Source organism: Callorhinus ursinus, unplaced genomic scaffold, assembly GCF_003265705.2.
Source record: "Callorhinus ursinus isolate GAN/ISIS: 27379988/994484 unplaced genomic scaffold, GSC_fseal_2.0 scaffold24, whole genome shotgun sequence".
Taxonomy (NCBI): domain Eukaryota; kingdom Metazoa; phylum Chordata; class Mammalia; order Carnivora; family Otariidae; genus Callorhinus; species Callorhinus ursinus.
The window spans coordinates 18,588,749-18,608,435 of NW_027397086.1; the positions used below are offsets into that span (position 1 = coordinate 18,588,749).

The following is a 19,687-nucleotide window of genomic DNA, read 5'->3' on the forward strand; positions in this document are numbered from 1 at the left end:
GCTGAACTTTAAATTGCTCAGGGACAACAGGTATTCCCCCCAAACAACAGATAATTTAAATTTATGTAGTATGTCTGTTGCTGTCCTTTGGCACGTTTAGTCATGGAGGTGACAGTCAGTACTTTTGAAAGAAATAAATTGCAGTGTTGATTTTTATATAATACGTTTAACATTTTAAGTATGGATACATTCATTCTTTCTTGCACATAGCTAAACAATATTTTATTTGGAGTTGGTGACAGGGAATTCAGATGGGAGGACAAATTTTTTCCTGGCTACTATTTTTTTTTTAAAGATTTTTTTTTTTTTTTAAGTAATGTCCACACCCAGCGTGGGGCTCAAGCTCAAACCCTGAGATCAAGAGTCTCATCTTCCACTAACTGAGCCCCTCCTGGCTATTGTTTTTAAACAGTAGGAAAATACCAAGTCTCCACAACTGGGCTGATTTTTCATTCTAAAAAAAACATTGTGTCTTTTTTGCTTGTCTTAAGAGTGACACACACACACACACACACACTTAGTTTCTTTAAAATAATCTTATAATAATATAATAATTTTTTGTACAGAATTTGTTAAATATAAAATCTAGCAGAGAAATCCCTAAGAAATAATCTGTTAACCAACAAACGAGTAAGAACTCCCTACTGTGATGTAGGAAAAATGGAGCTTTTAGGAGAAGAAGCACGAACTCTGCATGCTCGAGGACCGCAGAGGAAAGTCCTACTGATAGGCATTCCCTAGAACACCAACAGTGTCCTGAGTGGGAGCAGATAATGTCTGGACCTCCAACGCAAGCTGCTTGGGGACTGAGGAGTAAAACAGGAAACAGCGGAAGGGCTAGCTAATAGGCTAGGAATGAGATACAATGGAGCAGAAGTCACAGAGAATAACGTAATATAATGAAAACTCATTGGATAAATCCTCTGCTGCTCCAGGGGCATGATAGAAGCTATTGCCCCCAACGTGATTACACCATCACCCTGTGTGCGGGCTTTTGTAATATGGGGAACTGGGAGGCAAATGAAAACGCTGGCTCAAAGAGAAACCAAGAAGGAACACCCGGGATGAGAAAGTGAAGAGTGAAACATTGTAAGTAAACCATATCAGGGAGGAATTTGCCTGTGAGAGAAAGAGCCAAGGTAGGATGTGCACGGGGACCATGACGACGCGGGGAAGGTTTCAGAACAAGGATATCTAAAAATAGAAAGAACTAGTAGGGAAAAGAAAATGATTGAAGGTGATAAAGAGCAGTATCAGTGCAGAAGCAAGGTACGCCTTTGTCTTTTCTTTCTGTTCATGTGAAATGTAAAAAACCAAAACATTCAGCGCCTTGTTTATGATTAGATGATCCATAATCTTCTTTCCCAAGAGATTTTAAGGTAGCTTAAAAAGGGTGTTTAATTTCTGCATATTCGAGATCTTCGTGGGTTTTAATGTAGAAGAAGACTATTGCCTGGGAATAATACTTAGCATGATTTACGTACTCACGAAAGTATGGGTCTCAACAGTGAACAAGACTGAGCCGTGGGTGTGTCGGTGTTTAAATAAGGTGGCTTATTTTGTGTGACTTGTAAACTGGCTCTTCAGTATAATCAGAATGGGTACCTACAATGCTTTAAACAATGTCATCATTTTAGAGACAAGTGTATGGACCTCCAGGCTATTTGCCGGAAAGGAAAGAGTTCATTTAGGCCAAGAACTTCATAGACCCAGAACAAATTCATTTATTTGGGGGAAGGGGGTGGGGGATGGGCTAGCCTGGTGATGGGTATTAAAGAGGGCACATTCTGCGTGGAGCACTGGGTGTTATGCACAAACAATGAATCATGGAACATTACATCAAGAACTAATGATGTAATGTATGGTGATTACCATAACAATAAAAAAATTTAAAGTAAAAAAAAATTCATTTATTTGTTTCTTTCGGTATCCCTCCTCTTCTTCCAGTGAAGATCATCACTGGTTTTTATTGTACAAACCTGCTTTCTTTACTTCACTTATCTGGCTTACTTTTCTAATCTGTGCTCAGTTTATTGAGTGTTCATTCCTATTTTTTTGTTGCACAGTACTTTCAGATCTTTACTGAAAAACTACTGCATGCCAAGCATAGGAAAACAGACTGAGATTCAGGTATTAAATGTGTTTATTCTTGTTTTCAAATGCACTCTCTTCTAAATTTTCCTGTGGAAGTATCAATTTTTTAAGTAGATCAAACCTGTTTTCTCCCCCTTTAGATCAATAGGTAAGTCCTGTGATTTCTTGTGGTAAAATTGTATTTATAATAGTGAAAATAAGTTTGAAAGTGTTTTCCTAACTAAATGAACATGCTGCTTGATCCACCTCTTTATGTCCTCAGATGAAATGAAGAGAACACTATTAGAATAACTACAGGTGCAAAAAAAGGAAATGCAAGGAGGAAACCTCACCATTTGGAGCCTTTTTTTCCTGGAGGGTTTTTCTAGATACCCAATGTTAGAGATTGTTCTCTTCGTCTTCAGCCTTGTGATGTACCTGATAACCCTCTTGGGCGGCATCTCTCTGATCTTGGTCGTTATCCTAGATTCATGCCGCCAAACCTCCATGTACTTGTTCCTTGGAAATCTCTCTCTCGTGGATATTTGTCATACATCTGCTTCTGTTCCCACTTTGCTGGTGAACTTACTGTCATCCCAGAAAACCATTACCTTTTCTGGGTGTGCTGTACAGTTGTATCTGTCCCTTTCCATCGGCTCCACAGAGTGCATGCTTCTGGCCATGATGGCGTACGACCGTTACGTGGCCATCTGCAACCCTCTGAGGTACCCCATCCTCCTGAACAGGCAGGTCTGCGTGCACATGGCCACTGCCTCTTGGGTGACGGGTTGTCTGAGCGCCCTGCTGGAAACCAGTTTCGCCCTGCGGGTACCCCTCTGTGGGAATCTCATTGATCACTTCACGTGCGAAATCCTGGCTGTGCTGCAGTTAGCGTGCACAGATTCACTGCTCATGGACGTGATCATGCTGGTGGTCAGTGTGCTTCTCCTGCCCATCCCCATGCTCTTAGTTTGCATCTCTTATGTCTTCATCCTTTCCACCATTCTGAGAATCAGGTCGGCAGAGGGAAGAAACCAAGCTTTTTCTACCTCTGGTGCCCACTTGACTGTGGTGATCTTGTATTACGGGGCTGCCCTCTCTATGTACCTAAAGCCTTCTTCATCGAGCTCACAAGAAGTAGATAAGATCATCTCACTGCTCTGTGGAGTGCTGACCCCTATGTTGAACCCCATCGTTTACAGTTTAAGAAACAAAGAAGTCAAAGATGCCATGAGAAAAGTACTGGGCCAGATACCATTGTATCAAGCACATGAACGTCTCTGACTCAGGGGTGCGCTCCTGGCAGAATTCACCACAGAAATTCTGCTCACCCTTAGAAGGCTGATTCCACCCCTCGCCCTATAGTTTCACAGCCATGACATACGTGTGCACCGAAGTGATTGCCTGTGGGCAATAGGAGGTTCCAGCTGGCATTTGGTAGTATTTTCTGTCCACTGTGTTTCATGGTTGGACAAGTCTTGGTCTGTAGCATCCCCACACATTTGCCCCTGCAGCAAACCTGGATGAATTCAGCCAGTGAATATTGGCGCCAGAAAAAAGGCTCTCTGCCTTAGAGCCTTTCTAGAGTGAGGTGGATGCATAAAGATACAAAGAAACAAATAATAGAGATTGGCCTTGATTATGCAAATGAGAAAATTAGAGAAAAATTAAAAGACTCGCTCAACATCACACAGTTGCAGAGCTTGAACTGCGACATTTCTCCTCGTTTTGCAGAGTGTGTTCTTCCACTGCTGTGGTGGCACTGTCATCACCCTTCCTCATTCAAAACTCCTGGTGAAAGCTCCTGACTGTCCGACTAAAGCCTCCATCACCTGTGTGATTTGCTCGCCTGCCGTCTTTGCTTTTCTCAGCGCATAGATACCACTGTAAATTGTATCCGTTTCTCGGCCCCACACGAAGGCTTTGTGTGTGTCAGCCTTTTCTCCTTATTGGGTGACTGACTTCACGAGGGCCAGGAAACCTGCAAGATCATCCCTTCAGGTTTACAGCAGACATTCGGTAAACTAATACATTTACCAGCTTTACCCTAATCCCCTTGAGAAGTAAGTACCACCTGTGAAGATGATGCAGGGACACCTTAGGGCAATGAGGTTTCTTGCTTTATATAAATAGCCAACGATTGCCAAGACCATGTTTGTATTAGCTGTTGTAAAACTTTTATTTGTATAAAAATTTTGCTTGTTAGAAATGTGGACTCTAGGCTTCTCTGCTCACAGATAGTCTGATTCAGTAGCTCTGCAGTGGGGTCCTGATAGCCTGCATTTAAAAATAGATCCCTGAAGGGGTGCCTGGGTGGCTCAGTCGTTAAGCGTCTGCCTTCAGCTCAGGTCATGATCCCAGGGTCCTGGGATCGAGCCCCGCGTCGGGCTCCCTGCTCAGCAGGGAGCCTGCCTCTCCCTCTCCCACTCTCCCTGCTTGTGTTCCCTCTCTCACTGTCTGTCTCTGTCAAATAAATAAATAAAATCTTAAAAAAAAAATCCCTGAGAAATTCTGGTACAGATTTTGAGATGACCATACTTTGGGAGGCATTGTTTCTGGCAAAAAATCTACCATTCCAAAATAAAAGCAGGATTCGTTCTCATTTCTCCCCTTTTGCCTTTTAATTTTGTTTTTCCTTCCATTGTTTGTGCCTCTGTGTGTGCCTTCTCATTTGTCTACTTCCATGTCCAGGGTAGGGAAGGGGAGAGGGTTTTGAGTGGAGGAAGGTTAACGTGCTTGACAAATTTCAACATATGAAAGATCTAAAGAGTTTTAGTATTGGATATTGAGTTCTGGATGATTTCACTCATAGGCCATCCCCTTAGATCTGAGGCTTCCATTACATGTTCAGGGATGTGTAACCCACATAAAGAGACACTTTAAATTATCACTCAGCAAAATTCTGGTGATGCTGGGGCGCCTGGGTGGCTCAGTGGGTTAAGCGTCTGACTCTTGATTTCAGCTGAGATTTCTCAGGGTTGTAGGATTGAGCCCCGCATTGGGTTCTGCACTGGGCATGGAGCCTGCTTACGATTCTTTCTCTCCCTCTCTCCCTGCCCCCCTCTCTAAAAAAAAAATTCTGGTGATGCTGCAAGGGGACAAATTTGATGCCAGGTATTGTTGCCAAGAGATGTTTGATAATGGAGGATGAAAGCAAGTCCTGAGTAGTTGGCTTTGGGGCAGTAGAGGTGAGCTGACCACGAAGATTTCATCCTAGAAGTAATTGTTTTTTCTGTTTGGATACCTCAACCTTCACAACCAGATACCACATGCATTTCCTGGTAATTTCAGAGTCATTGTCAAGTGGCATTCTGTAGGAGGCTTTTATTACAATAGAGCTGGCTTTTATGTTCGAGTAGAATGAATTATCCGCCTCCCAGAATTCGCGGTAATATCTGTGCTACTGAATATAAACAGGATTAACCAGAGTTATAGACATATCTGAAATCTTTACTCCAAAGAATGAATTATGAGAACTTAAAGACACAGAAATTGAGTGGCTTCTGTAATTAGTCATCAACTTTGACACAAGGAACTGAGCAAATGTGCATGGAAATGAGCTTCAGAATGGGATATGGATCAAAGTGGGACACTGAAACAGATTAGAAATGACCCAGATGTCAGAAAAGGACTCATGATGGGACCCGGGCAGATCTCTCTGTAGCAGTTGGTACCTAAGAGATTAGGAGTTAAAGTAGTTACAGCCACATGGTACATAAAGTTGCTATGGAAAACAAGTGAATATAAATATAAATGTGTTTTATATATTATAGGCAATACTAAAGTTAAGTGTTGGTAAATGGTGCATTCCTTCATTTGGATTAGATTCCATCTCCACCATTACTAACTGCAGTCATAACTTTTAGAGTCTGGGTGAGGGATCCTTTTCCGGTATTGTTAAAAAAAGGGATATATTTGACAGAGAAGGGAAAAACGACATCTGACAGAGAGCCAATTGCTGAACGATTGATTACATAACCCAGATCTATGCTGTAGAAAAATTGGATCATGTTACTTCCCTGCCTAAATCCCTCAGTGACTTGAAAACTTGAAGTCCTTAAAATGACATTCAAGGACTTTCTTAATCTGGTTACCCACCATTTACATCCTTTGCTCTAGGAATACACAAATCCTTCTAGTTTCATGGAAGTGTTATGCTCTGTCTTGCAGCTGCTTTTATTAGGAACACTTATCATAATTTGTAACTTGATAATAATTTGTGGGTTGGCCTGTTTCATACCAGTTGCACTAGTGTGCAGGCTCATGGAGGCAAGGGCTATATCAATTTCATTAACCATCGTATACCTAGGCATTAGCACAAGTCCTGCACAGAGAAGACATTTGGTGCAGACTTTTTGTGAAGGACCGAGTGCTCAGTGAGCATCTGTTGAATAAAAATATGCATGTAATAAACTTCTAATGGTAACTCAGAGAGGTACTTGATCATTCCTGAAGATGTCAGTGGTGACTTCTGGGTGTCAAAAAAGGCTGATGGTGGAGTTGAAAGGTAAATCGTGAGTTGTGTTTTAGACATGTTGAATTTGTCATGAGTTTGAGATCTATAAGTAGAAATATCGAGGATCAGTTGGATATGCAGGGTATTTTTGTTTTTTTGTTTTAGATTTTTATTTATTTATTTGACACAGAGCCAGAGAGCAAGCACAAGCAGGGGGAATGGCAGGCAGGGGAGACGTATACTCCCTGTTGAGCAAGGAGCCCGATGTGGGGCTCGATCCCAGGACCCTGGGATCATGACCTGAGCCAAAGGCAGCCTCTTAACTGACTGAGCCACCCAGGTGCCCCAGGATATGCAGGTTTTAATTAATGAGAAAGATCAGCCTGGAGATGGAAATTTGTGACATATTTGCACATATGTAATTAAGCGATGAACATGGTTAACATGGACTTAGGGAGAGAGTATAGAGTGAGAAAACTGCTTGAGATGAAACTAGAGAAACAGTAATATTTAAAGCCCATCAAATGGGAAATGCCAACAAAGGGGTATTGAAAGGGAGCACATTCTAATTAGGAAGAGGGCAAAAACGAGCATACAGATTCCAGTTTTGATCAACATGAAGTAAGCACGTGCCATCCCGTTTCTTCCACAAAATGCAATTAAAAACTCTAAGCAGCCCAAGTGTCCTGGCCTGATGAATGCTTAAAGAAGATGTGACATATATATATAAAATGGAGTATTACTCAGCCATAAAAAGAATGAATTCTTGCCATTTGCAATGACATGGATGGAGCTAGAGGGTATTATGCTAAGTGAAATAAGTCAGAGAAAGACAAATACGATGTGAGTTCACTCAGGTGAAATTTAAGAAACAAAACATACAAGCAAAGGAAAATGAGAGAGAGAGAGAGAGAGAGAGAGAGAGACAAATCAAGAAACAGATTCTTAACTGGGGGGTTGAGTGAAATAGGTGATGGGGATTAAGGAGGGCACTTGTCACGATGAGCACTGGTTCTTGTATGTATCCTTGTGTGTATGGAAGTGTTGAATCACTGTATTGTACGCCTGAAACTTATATTACACTGTTAGCTATACTGGGATTAAAAGAAAATGAATGAATGAATTAATAAATCCTCTAGACAGAATGTGTGGAGCATCTATCTGAGGACTCTGTAAAATAAGATAGCAAGCGGACCCGGGAAGGAAACTACCTGGCAAGCTATCCCTAAACTCAGGGTGAATTTCTGTCTCTCCTCCTCTCCCTCCCCCAGTATCTGTTGGCTTTGATTGAAGGGAAGGCTGAAACCCAAACCCACATACTGGGTTCAGGCAGAAAGACAGAAAGATCTCCTGGAGACGTTCCCTTTTCTTTTTTGGTCTGGAAAGAGAAATGGGGCTCCTGTGTATCAGAAAGAGTGAAGTACATTCCCTGATGTCTTCCTATTACCTCCTGCCCAGATCCCCAGGCAGTACTGTGGGGACGGTGACGCCATCAGCAGTGGTGGCTGGGCAGGCACCTGAAATCCTTAGGACAGACTCTTCTTCCTGCCCGGAGGGACTGTGGTCCCAAGAGCACGGCAGGAGTCCTTATTGCCTCTCTTCTGTCTCTAGCCTCTCACTGGTACCTGAAGCAGAGACTTCCAGCTTCCAGAACTGTCAGAAAGTAAATTCCTGGTCAGTCTATGGTATTCTGTCATGGCAGCCTGAGGGCACTCATACGTGGCCCCTTCCTCCAACTCCAAAGGCAGCAGATGAGTCAAGTCTCACATTGCATCACGCTGACCCTGCTTCGCTCATCACATCTTTCTCTAACTCTCTTCTGTCTCCTTCCACTTGTAAGGACCTTTGTGATTATATTTGGGCCAAGGCAGATAACCTCTCTCTTGTAAGGTCAGCTGATTAGCAAACTTAATTCCATCGGCAACCTTGATCTTCTTTGCCATGTATGTGAATAACACATTTTCTTTATCCACTCATCCATAGCTGTACATTTGGGTTGCTTCCACCCCTTGGCTATGGTGAATAATGCTGCAGTGAACATGGGTGTGCAGATATGTCTTTGAGATCCTGCCTTCGATTCTTTTGGATATGTAACCACAAGTGAGATTGCTGGATCATATGATAATTCTATTTTTAATTTTTTGAGGAACCGCCATACTACTTTCCATCCTGGCTGCACCGTATTACATTCCCACCAACAGTGCACAAGGCTTCCAATTTGCCCACATCTTTGTCAACACTTGTAATTTTTTCCTTTTTTTATACATTAACCATTCTAATAGGTATAAGGTAATATCTCATAATGGTTTTGACTTGCATTTCTCTAATGATTAATGATGCTGAGCATCTTTTCATATACTTTTTGGACATTTGTATGTCTACAGAAATGTTTATTCAAGTGTTTTGCCCATTTTATTTTACTTTATAGTCTCTATTATGTCCTTGATTAAATGGTAAGTTCTTTAACATGGTACCTTGGCTCTCTTAAAATTCCTTTTTTCATTAGGCTTTATTTATTTTTTTTTTTAGAATAGTTTTAGGTTCACAGCAGAATTAAGGGGAAAGTACAGAGATTTCCTATACACTCCTTGCTCCTGTCCCCACAGCCTCCACCATCATCAGTACCCTGCAGTGGAGGGGTACATTTCTTATTCAGTTGATGAACCTACATTGGCACATCACAATCACCCACAATCCATGGTTTGCAGTATGGTTTTACTCATGGTGTAGTATATTCTGTGGGTTTGGACAAACATATGACCTGTAGCCCTCATTATGGTATGAGACTTCATGGCATTTGCAACTGAGTACATTTCTGTTTTTTTATTAAAAGATTTTATTTATTTATTTGAGAGAGAGAATGAGAGAGAGAGAGAGAACGAGAGGGGGGAAGGTCAGAGGGAGAAGCGGACTCCCCGCTGAGCAGGGAGCCCGATGCGGGGCTCGATCCCAGGACCCCGGGATCATGACCTGAGCCGAAGGCAGTTGCTTAACCAACTGAGCCACCCAGGTGCCCCTGCAACTGAGTACATTTTTAAGCTTGAGAGTAATATTATCTTTGGACCCTTTTATGAGTACTTTGAACCACCTCCACCCCTCAATATTCCACTGTTGCTCATCAGTAGAGATTATTGCACTTTGAAGGCACTTCAAATTTCCCTTAGGAGAAACTTTCTGAGAAGAAAAGTTCTCTTACTAATGTCTCCGTTGGATTTTCCCAAGTTTGTTCCTAACCTACTGCCTACCCACGAGGCTGAGTCCCAGAGTGTCTTATTTAACCCGTGTGCACTACCAGGGCCACGAGCACCCCGTGGGTTCTGAACTGTAATGAATCTCAGTTTCCTCCAGGGCAGTGAGAACTAGTCTATGACGTGGACCTGTGTAGTGGGAATAGTGTCAAAATGAAGAAGTGAGGTGCTACAGAGAAAGAAAATAATTATGACTGTCTCGGTAAAGTAGGTTTTGTCAACAAAGGCATGCTCTTGCACTATTTGAAGAGTTAAGTCAAGTAGCTGTTTCTCCCAAAGGGCCATGGGAAGATCTCAGAGGGGTGGTGGAGAATATGGAATAAGAGAAGTGGAGAGGTGTGTGTGCATCTTACTGCCCCTTGAGCAAAGAAGTACCTTCCCAGTGTAACTCTTTTCTTAACTTCTGTTTCTTTACCTCAAATGGGCCTCCAGATTAACGAATACAACTTTCTGTACTTTATTAAAAAACTTAACTTTCCCTGTATGTTTTTCCTCTTTTTTGAATAATAAGTCCTAGAGATTTAGTGCACAGTATAGTGAATATACACATCAATATTGCGTTATAATCAGACTTGCTAAGAGACTAGAACTTAATTATTCGAACCACAGTATGTAATGTGATAGAGGTGCTAATTCTCACTACAGTGGCAATCACTACCATATAAAAATCTATCAAATTAACATGTACACCTTAAGTTTATACAACATTGTAAGTCAATCATATTTCAATAGGAAGAAGGAAAAGCAATTTTTAGAAAATAAACCAAAATATATGAAAAAAAAAGGAAAAACAAAATTAGAGTCAACTACCGTTGGCTTCCATAAAATGGGTCCACTACTTGCTTGTGATGTTTAATGTTTCTCCAAGTCAAATCACTGAAAACAATTTTATATAGAATAACCCAGAAGGTAGAGCCATAATTTCGCCAATTAAAAAGTTATTAAACCTTAAGTTGCCTTGTATAATGTGAAGAATAGCTAATCCATTGGCAGTGAAGACAAACTGTCATTTACCTGACTTCATTAGAACTGAATTCAATTTACCATTTCTAATATTATTAAGAGAACTTATTAGAACATAAGACTTTGATGGCAGAGACCAAAATCTTTTTTTTCACTGGAGTTAGCAAGTCAAATATGAATTCTCTTTCATACCCTCTGTAAAATTCTTAACTTTTTAGTCTTAAAAAAACAAAATACCATCAACAAGAGTATGAAATTCATAAGTTCCACTGTAATCACTAGTCCCAGCCTCCCCCACCAACATTCACCCTAACTGTATCTAATCCTCATTCTTTTCTCCATTCACCCATATCTTTCAAATTCTCTCAAAGTTCAAAAAAGACAGTCTTCTCCCTGATTAATAGCTCATAAAACTCTCCAAAATTGCCTACTTTTTTTCCCCCTACAGTTTTATTCTATTCAGTTGGGTATACTTATATATTATATTGTGAAACATTTTAAATCAGCTTTTTCGTTGGTATTTTGTCAACTAACTTAGAAGAAATTCAAGGCCGGCTGCTTTCCATATGTAGGATCAGAGCACAAAAAAACAACACAAAATATATTTTGTATTAGACATGGCTTTTTCAGTGAAGCAGGGCAACGGTGCTCATCCACAGTGAAGCAAGTGGCCAATGGTGAAGTGTAGAGTGAGGTGAGTCAGGGATCCGAAATAATCACGTTCCAGATAGTCAGTGGGATATGGGTATGTGCATTCCAAATGCCTATATTTTATGAAAGGCAGTATGTTACTGACAAAGGACAACTAAAACAATTATTAAAGAACAAAGCTGCTACCTCCAGACCTGGGATACACCTCCTGGGCTGTGCGTGTACATTCCCATCCGGTACTCCTCATCCATCTCCCACTAGAGCAGCAGCAGTATGAGGGGCCAACAGGTCTTCCATTTTTATCAGAGCAGGCTACTCCTCCAAAGCGCATGCCTTTTCCACATTCTTCGCAGTCTCCCTGTACCCGAAATCCTCCTTGAGACTCCCTTCTGCCTTCTGGAAGAATGCACTCTGATCATTTTCTATGAGGTTGAGAAATAAATATACCACAAGGGCATAGTTTGGTTTCCACAAGAGGGTACTAGCATTTCTCCTTCTTCCTGCTTTTCCTGTGAGCTGTTGCCATAGACTTGGGGTTATTTCACAATTTGCAGTGCAGGGTGTAAACTTGGACCAGGCTGGGAAGGTGTAGTCATCTTGATACAGGACTGTGCATTCTTGCACGAATGGAGGCGTGCCATTTGTCTGCTTGAGGCATTCCATCATTTTTGCTGTCTGGTTATCACCAGAGATGCAGGAGACCGAAACTCTGGGAGTCAGAAGTCCGACATCAGTTTCATGAGGTTAAAATCCGGATGTCAGCAGGGTTGGTTCTTTCTGGAGGCTAGGGAGAATCAAGTGTCTCACCCTTTCCAGCTTCTAGGGACCGCGCACATCCTGCACGGCTAGGCCCTGACTCCAGCTTCACAGCCCACAGGGTAGTATCAGCACACCTCCTCCTCTCTGACCCTCTGCTTCCTTCCTGTTTCTCCTGATGGCCCATCTTACGGAAGACAGTTTCCTTGACATTGTGGGACTAGTAGCATCATGCCCAGAACAGATTAAGGCTGGTCGCATTCTACTCCATATGGGTTAGAGCTACGCCTGCAATGTCTGTTAGTTTTAGAGGAAATGTACCGCCTACTCTAATTATTCTGAGCAGATCTGGGAGGCTCCTTCCACTCTCGCGTTGCCTACCAGCTGTGCTTCAAGGAGAAGAATTTTAGGAGCTCATCAAAATTCTTTTTAATTTCCCTTCTGGCACTTGCTGTCTTTCAGCCACAGGCAAAAGTTAGCATGATGGCATTTACATCTGGGGAACAGCGTTCCAATTTAAGAGAGACATTGATAAACAGGGGCTATATTATATTTTATGTACATCTTTCCTGAGTACATTTTCCTTGAAGAATTATTTTATCTTCTATTGTCTTATTAAATTCATAGTCTATGAGTAAATATATTCTTACAAAAACCATTAAAGCAAAATGCTTTAGCAAACTTCTCCTTTCAATATATCCACATTCTATCCCAGTCCTACCCCCAGGGTTAATTCCTTTAATCAGACCTTTCTTACACAATACTCTAGTAGTTCTCAAACTTTACTGTGCTTAAGAATTACCTGAAAAGCAAGTGGTGAGCAAGTGGCTTGATTCCTCAGCCCTATTCTAGAAATTCTGGTTCAGTCGTTTGGGTGGGAAGTGAGAATATGTTTTTCTAATTAGTTCTTAAATGATGCTGATGTTACTGGTCCACAGACCACATTTTGCTATTGGCATGTGGTATGGAAGTGGTATAGAAATATTTAGTATAACTGTGTATATGGTGTTATGCATATGTTATACTGTTTGTAATTTGCTTTTAAAAATTAATAATGTGTCTTGGAAATAGCATCATGGCAGTACATATGGGTCTACCATATTCTTTTAAGCTCCTATAGAATATCCTATATTTTCTTCTAATTTTTTGGGTGCTTACTATAATTTATTAGGATTTCCTTTCTTTTTTTTTTTTAAAGACTTTTTATTTATTTGACAGAGGGAGAGAGAGAGAGAGAGAGAAACACAAGCAGGGGGAGCTGGAGAGGGAGAAGCAGGCTCCCACTGAGCAGGGAGCCTGATATGAGGCTTGATCCCAGGACCCTGGGATCACGACCTGAGCTGAAGGCAGATGCTTAACTGACTAAGCCACCCATGCGCCCCTTAGGATTTCCTTTCTTGCACAACAATTTGTGTTGATACTTGTCTGTTTAATATTTAGTTTTTAATGTTCTTTTTATTAACTCAAACCCAAGCACCAGCCAGAGAGTGTATATCTTCTCTCCATATAGTCACATACATTAATTATTATATTAATTTCATCTTTTGAAGAAATCTCTCCTGAGGGTCTACTCCAGAGACCTCTAACTTACTATAGTCTTTATTTTTTTAAAATAATTTTTTATTGTTATGTTAATCACCCTACATTACATCATTAGTTTTTGATATTACTATAGTCTTTAATGGCCACTCTCTGGACTTAGTATAGAACTATGATCTTGAGGTCTCTATCATTACTTTGGGGATTGCTTTTGCCTCTGGCTTCACTTGTGTTTCCCAGTTCCTGATTTGATGTCTTCCTCCTTCCTTCTCCAAAACTGCCTTGTGTTGTTGACCATCCCTTCAGTAGCTTCCCAGAAAAGGGTGCACGAGTGGTAATTTTTTTGAAACTTTGAATGAACATATCTTTGTTCTGTTGAAGGTTTGGCTGGTTATAGAATTCTAAATATTTTGAAATTTCTTAATGATGTGGCTTTGGATAGATTTTTTTTTCACCTGTAGTTGGGGTACTGCTTGGAAGCTTTCAATCTGAAAACTTATGTTCTGGGACATTAAAAATATATATACTTTGATGATTTCCTTCTCTTTATTTTCTGTGTTTTTTTTCTGGAACTTTTAGCATTATGGTGAAATTTCTGGATTGGTACTCTAATTTTCTAATCTCTTGTCTTTCTTTGTGTTTTTGCTTTACCTCCTGGGAGTTTTTCTTAATTTAATCTTCCAACTTTTCTGTCTAGTTTTTCCAGTTTTGACCATGCTTTTAATTTCCAAAAGCTATTTTTATTTTTTGAATGATTCTTATATACCACAACTTCTTTATCCATTTATCTGTTGATGGACACTTCGGTTGTTTCAACATCTTGGCTATTGTAAATAAATAATACTGCTGTGAACATGGGAGTGTAGTTATCTCTTTGACATAGGGTTTTAGTTTCCTTTGGATATATTCACAGAAGTGGAATTGCTGGATCATATGGTAGTTCTATTTTTATATTTTTGAGGAACCTCTATATTGTTTTCCATAGTAGCTGCACTAATTTACATCCCACCAACATTCCACAGGGTTCCATTTTTTACACTTTCTCTCCAGCACTTATGTCTTGTTTTTTTGATGATGGCCATCTTAGTAGATATGAGGTGATATCTCATTCTGGTTTTGAATTACATTTCCCTTATCATTAGTGATGTTGAGCACCTTTTCATGTACCTGTTGGTTATCTGTATGTCTTCTTTGGAAAAATGTCTATTCAGATTTTCTGCCCATTTTTAAGTTAGTTTGTTTATTTGTCTTTGCTATTGAGTTGTATGAGTTCTTTATATATTTTGGAAATTACCCTCTTATCAGATATATAATTTGCAGATGTTTTCTCTCTTTCCATAGGTTACCTTTTCATTTTGTTGATGGTTTCCTTTGCTGTGCAGAAGGCTTTTATATTAGATTTTGCTTTATATATTTCAAAGCTGTTTAGTTAAATCTATAAAAAATCATACTGTTGTGTCTTTTTGATGTATTGAAATGTGCTTGCACAATTATTAATATGTAATAATCCCTCTGGTCCCTCTAATAATTGTCATCTTGTATTCAATTCAATATTAATATTGTTACAGTTGGTTTTCCCCTAAGCATTTTCTTGATATAACTTTTCTCATCCCTTTATTTCAACATTACCTTGTTATTTTAAGCCTGTCTCTTAAATAGTATAGAGTTTAATTTTAACCCCCTCAATCTGTGAGTCTGTCTTCTAAAATGAATTCTACCTATTCATATTTATTGTTATTTTATAGTTAGGCTGTTTGTCCCCTTTATTTATTTCCTCATTCTTGCTTTTTTTTTTTTAACTTCTCTCCCCATCCCCACTCTATTGAATTGATTATTTCTTTATTTTCTTCTGCTGATACATTAGAAGAAATAATGCCATACACTTATTTAAGTTTATATTTTCTAACAATGTCTATCAATTAATATCTATATCTGTATAAGTTAGCTAGGGCTATTTGATGTTTTGTAATAAGATATCCCCCAAATAAACCCAAATAATAGCAATCTTTTTCACCATTCATGCATCTGTGCAGTGCCTGAGGTTCAGCTGATCCAGGCTGGACCTGGCAACATAGCTCGGCTACTCAATGTAGCTCTGTGGGTTGGTTGGAATAGCTTTGCTTCAGACTGTAGAGGTCGGGTGGCTGTGCTCCATGTGTCTCTCATCCTCTTCTTAGAACCACAGGTTTGGGTAGGTTCTAATATGATAGTGTAGGCACAGGAGGGTAAGCTTAACTGTGAAAGCCCATTTTACATCTCTGGTTGATTCCTAGCTTCTAACAAGTCACATATCCTAGCACTTAGTGAAAGTTAAAGAAATATACTCCAAGACAATATGAGGGCATTGCAAAATTACATGACAAAGAGTGTGGATGAATGATCCTATTACTAAGGAAAGAGAGAACAGTTAGCATAATGACCCAGACTACCAGGATGTTCTTCCCTTTAACAAGCTGACCTTTTAAAAAATGTATACAGTCCTTCCTTTTTTCCTCCCTGTCATCTCCTATGTTGATATTTGAGATTCTTGTTATTTGATATTTGATAGTCATTATTTTTAACTAAAAAATGTATACTTATTGAGACAAGGACATCCAGGGGGCTGCAGGGATCAGAGTTCTAGCAGGTGGTACTATGAGGTGCTGATCAGAGTCCCCCTCAAGAACGAGGGACTCTCAGCTGTGGGGATGCTGCCAGCAGACAGTTCTCAACTCTCAGACGCCATCAGGGATTGCCTTGACTGAAGACAGCTGCCTTGCCAAGACCATGGCCTCTTCCCAGGTGGTCCCATCCACTAACTGTTCAGTGTGAGGGTATCAAAGTCCAGGGCTTTGGGATGGATGGTTCTCAAGAGTAACCCAGCTTTTGGAACTCCTCAGAGAATCAGCTCAGCTTCCACCTAACCTTGCCCCCTCAAGCTCCCTTCTCTTCCCCAGGTGTTGATTCTCAGAGCACTCCCAATTAAACTTTTTTACATGCTAATCGCTATCTCAGAGATAACCCATCCCGGAGAGTTGGTGTGGGTCCGTCCAACAAAACCCCAAACCAGACCAAAACACAAAACACAGGCTGGGATGAGATCCTGGAACAGAATCACGCATTACCTGACTGGCAAAGAGGACTATTACTGGTGGTAGGTGAGCCCCTGGAAATATAGGCAGTATAATTGTGAAAACACCCATTGTTGGGTAATTGGGACAGTGGATCAGTGGAAGGTAATGCATTAGCAGGTACAAAGTGTGAAGCAGGTGATAAAAATGAGAGGAAAAGCAATTATAAAGATAATAAAATGGAATGTTTATTGCTAAACTCAACACTTGGAAAAAGATAATGAAAAGTTAAAAAAGAATAATTAGAAATTACAAGCTAAATGTGAAAGCCAGAGGGCCTATTTGGTATCATATGCAAATGTTCTCATAGCCTGTAGCTGGAAGGCGGAGAAAACAATGGACCAGGGTCAGACAATGGACCAGGTTAATTGTGAATAGCCGAATTCTAAACCAAGGCAGGTGTGCAAGTTTGGGAAAGAATGGGACCCTGACTGACATCTTGGATGAATGGGAACAGTAATATTGATGCCTCCTAAAAATCTTGAAGCAGTGGATTTTTCTTGAGTCTTTGAGCCTGCAGAAGTGACCCACTTTACTTATAAAGGCTAGAATTCCTTCCTTGCTTAAAGATGATGCAAGGATGACTCTCCCTTACCCCCATCAGGATGTACCCCCATCTCCCTTCCTGACCCAAAGCCAATAACTAAGGTTGAGTTATAATATTACCACAGGGCATGTATTAGATCTGAGAGACAGGAAAGCAACATGACCTCAAAGGAACTGTAGTATTCAGCTAGCATGTTCCGGCAAAAGCTGTGAGAAACATGGAGTTGAGTTTTGAGGGTCCCTGATCAAGGGGAGAGGAACAGGATTTAAGGTAGAGGAAAGGAGAATTTATCAATTTGAGAGCATTCCCTCAGCAACAGGATATATATAAATAATACATAAATATTTCAAATGTAAGTATTTTTTGCTTTTTCATGTATTATCACTTTGCCACAATTGAATAAATGTAGACCTCCATCATTTTCAGTTGCTGCATGGTATTCCATTATGAGGGTATGTTATAATTTTAATATTGTTTGGTGTGTGTCTGATTGAACAGTGCTTTTCCTTTTTTCAATAATTACGTTTTGTCTATCGGTCAAGCAGCAAATTTTATCCCACTGTTCTGTTACTCTGTCTTGCCATATTGTTTGGATGCAGTTTGGATGACATTTGCTGTTCTTCATCAACTTTGCCCTCTCTCTGTAGAATTGCCACACATCCCTTCAGTGGAACAAAAAGAAAGACTTCTCAGTGATGTTGCTTTTACTAAAGACAGTTAAGAAAATGCAGCAGCTTTTTTTCCCTTTTAAATATTTTATTTATTTGGGGCGGGGGAGAGCAGAGAGGGAGAAGCAGACTCCCCACTAAGCAGAGAGCCCGATGCGGGACTCGATCCCAGGACCCTAGGATCATGACCTGAGTTGAAGGCAGCTGTTTAACTGACTGAGCCACCCAGGCGCCCCCATGCAGACTCTTTTAATGAGAATTTTGTGTTGGTCTGAAAACTGTACATTCTTTCACTATTGTGCCTTGTGGTTTTACAATATAGAGAACATACACAAAAGTAAGAATTAATTCTATTAGGACAGATGGGCCTGCTCACTTGTTTCCCCCCGCATTTTAGAAAATGGAATGTTGAATAGAATAGTTAAGTATGACTGGCTTCATCAAAATATATTTCCAAACCATTACATGGAGGGAGGCTTTACTTTGAACCTTTTGAAAATGCCAAAATGGGAAAAGAAGTGTACAGAATCTCTTCACTAGTCAACTTAAGGAGAATTATATACAATGAACATATCCTGTATATACAGTGGGGTTCTAATATTAATTTACAGTGGGTGTGTAATTATGAGTGCTTTCCTTATTCTCTCAGGCTTAGATTTCTCTTCTCAAGCAATTTAGGTTCTGTTGATGCTTTTGTATACAGTGGTCATGAGGAAGCTTCATTTGCGTAACATTTTTGAGGACATTGAGATAAAGTACCAGCCTAGGAAGATTTCTTCAAAATAGTGAAGGGAGTGTTGAGTACCATAGAATTCAAAGAGGGGATAAGAACTCTACCTACATTTTTGGTGAGACAAGGAGAGAATGAAGATAGGAGAGTAGAAATGTTGGATGGATCTGGGGACGTCAGTTGGGTCTAGCAAGGGGAAATTCTTTTGAGCATGGCATTCTAGGGTTGTTAGCCAAGTGCCTCTCGCTCATCTGAGTACCTTCTTGTTGGGTTTCATGGCATCATTTCTTTTCATGATCCCCAGATGACCCTCAGATATCAGAAACTTCTGGAAAAAGCTATGATCATTTAAACAGAAAAAACTGACTTCCAACTTCAGGGGCAGTGGTGGGGAAAAAAGCACGAATAACTGCATAGAAGTGTGAAGAGCTCTGGTGCCCGGAGGGTTACCTATGCTAGCAGGTGGGCAAGAAGAACATTGATAAGAGGAGTTCTCCTATGAGGAAATTAACAAAGCTGCCTATTGGCTCAGAGCAAAATGCCATATTATCATTATCCAAGTTCTTGAAATTCCTTCAGTCGATATGCTCTGGGCACAGGGAGAGTCTGTGTCCACTTCCTCCTCCTTCCCCTTCCCCTTCTTTCTTTCAAAATGCGTATTTATATTTTGCATTATCTCTTTCCACGTGCCCTAGTGCCATTTCCTTCCACCTGAATCTGGATCTTTCTTAACGCCCTATTTTTAGTTGAAAGTGATTTTCGTATCTTGTTAAAGTAAACGAGTTCGTCCCAAAGACTAATTACTGTATTATTCTAAAGGATAAATTCACGAATGCCTTCTAATTTACTTTTTTCCAGCCTGATTTATTTTGGATCTTGGGCTCCTGCTGATTTTTATAGGTGCACTAGGAGGCACTGTTGAGTTTTAAATATCCCAGCAGTGTTT

At 40.3% G+C, this 19,687-nt stretch overlaps 1 protein-coding gene across 2 annotated transcripts in view; it reads left to right on the forward strand.

Annotated features, from left to right (window-relative positions):
- Positions 1-996: 996 nt before the first annotated feature.
- OR2K2 (olfactory receptor family 2 subfamily K member 2) overlaps positions 997-19,687 on the forward strand; it is a 136,854-nt gene continuing 118,163 nt past the window's right edge. The window contains exons 1-2 of one of the 2 annotated variants that reach the window (XM_025887972.2): positions 997-1,089; positions 2,357-3,357. In XM_025887972.2, coding sequence (XP_025743757.2) covers positions 2,407-3,357 — 951 coding nt within the window. In that variant the 5' untranslated portion in view covers positions 997-1,089; positions 2,357-2,406. Of the gene's footprint in view, positions 1,090-2,356; positions 3,358-19,687 lie in introns of those variants that run through there. The other variant, XR_012373518.1, reaches the window with a different exon arrangement.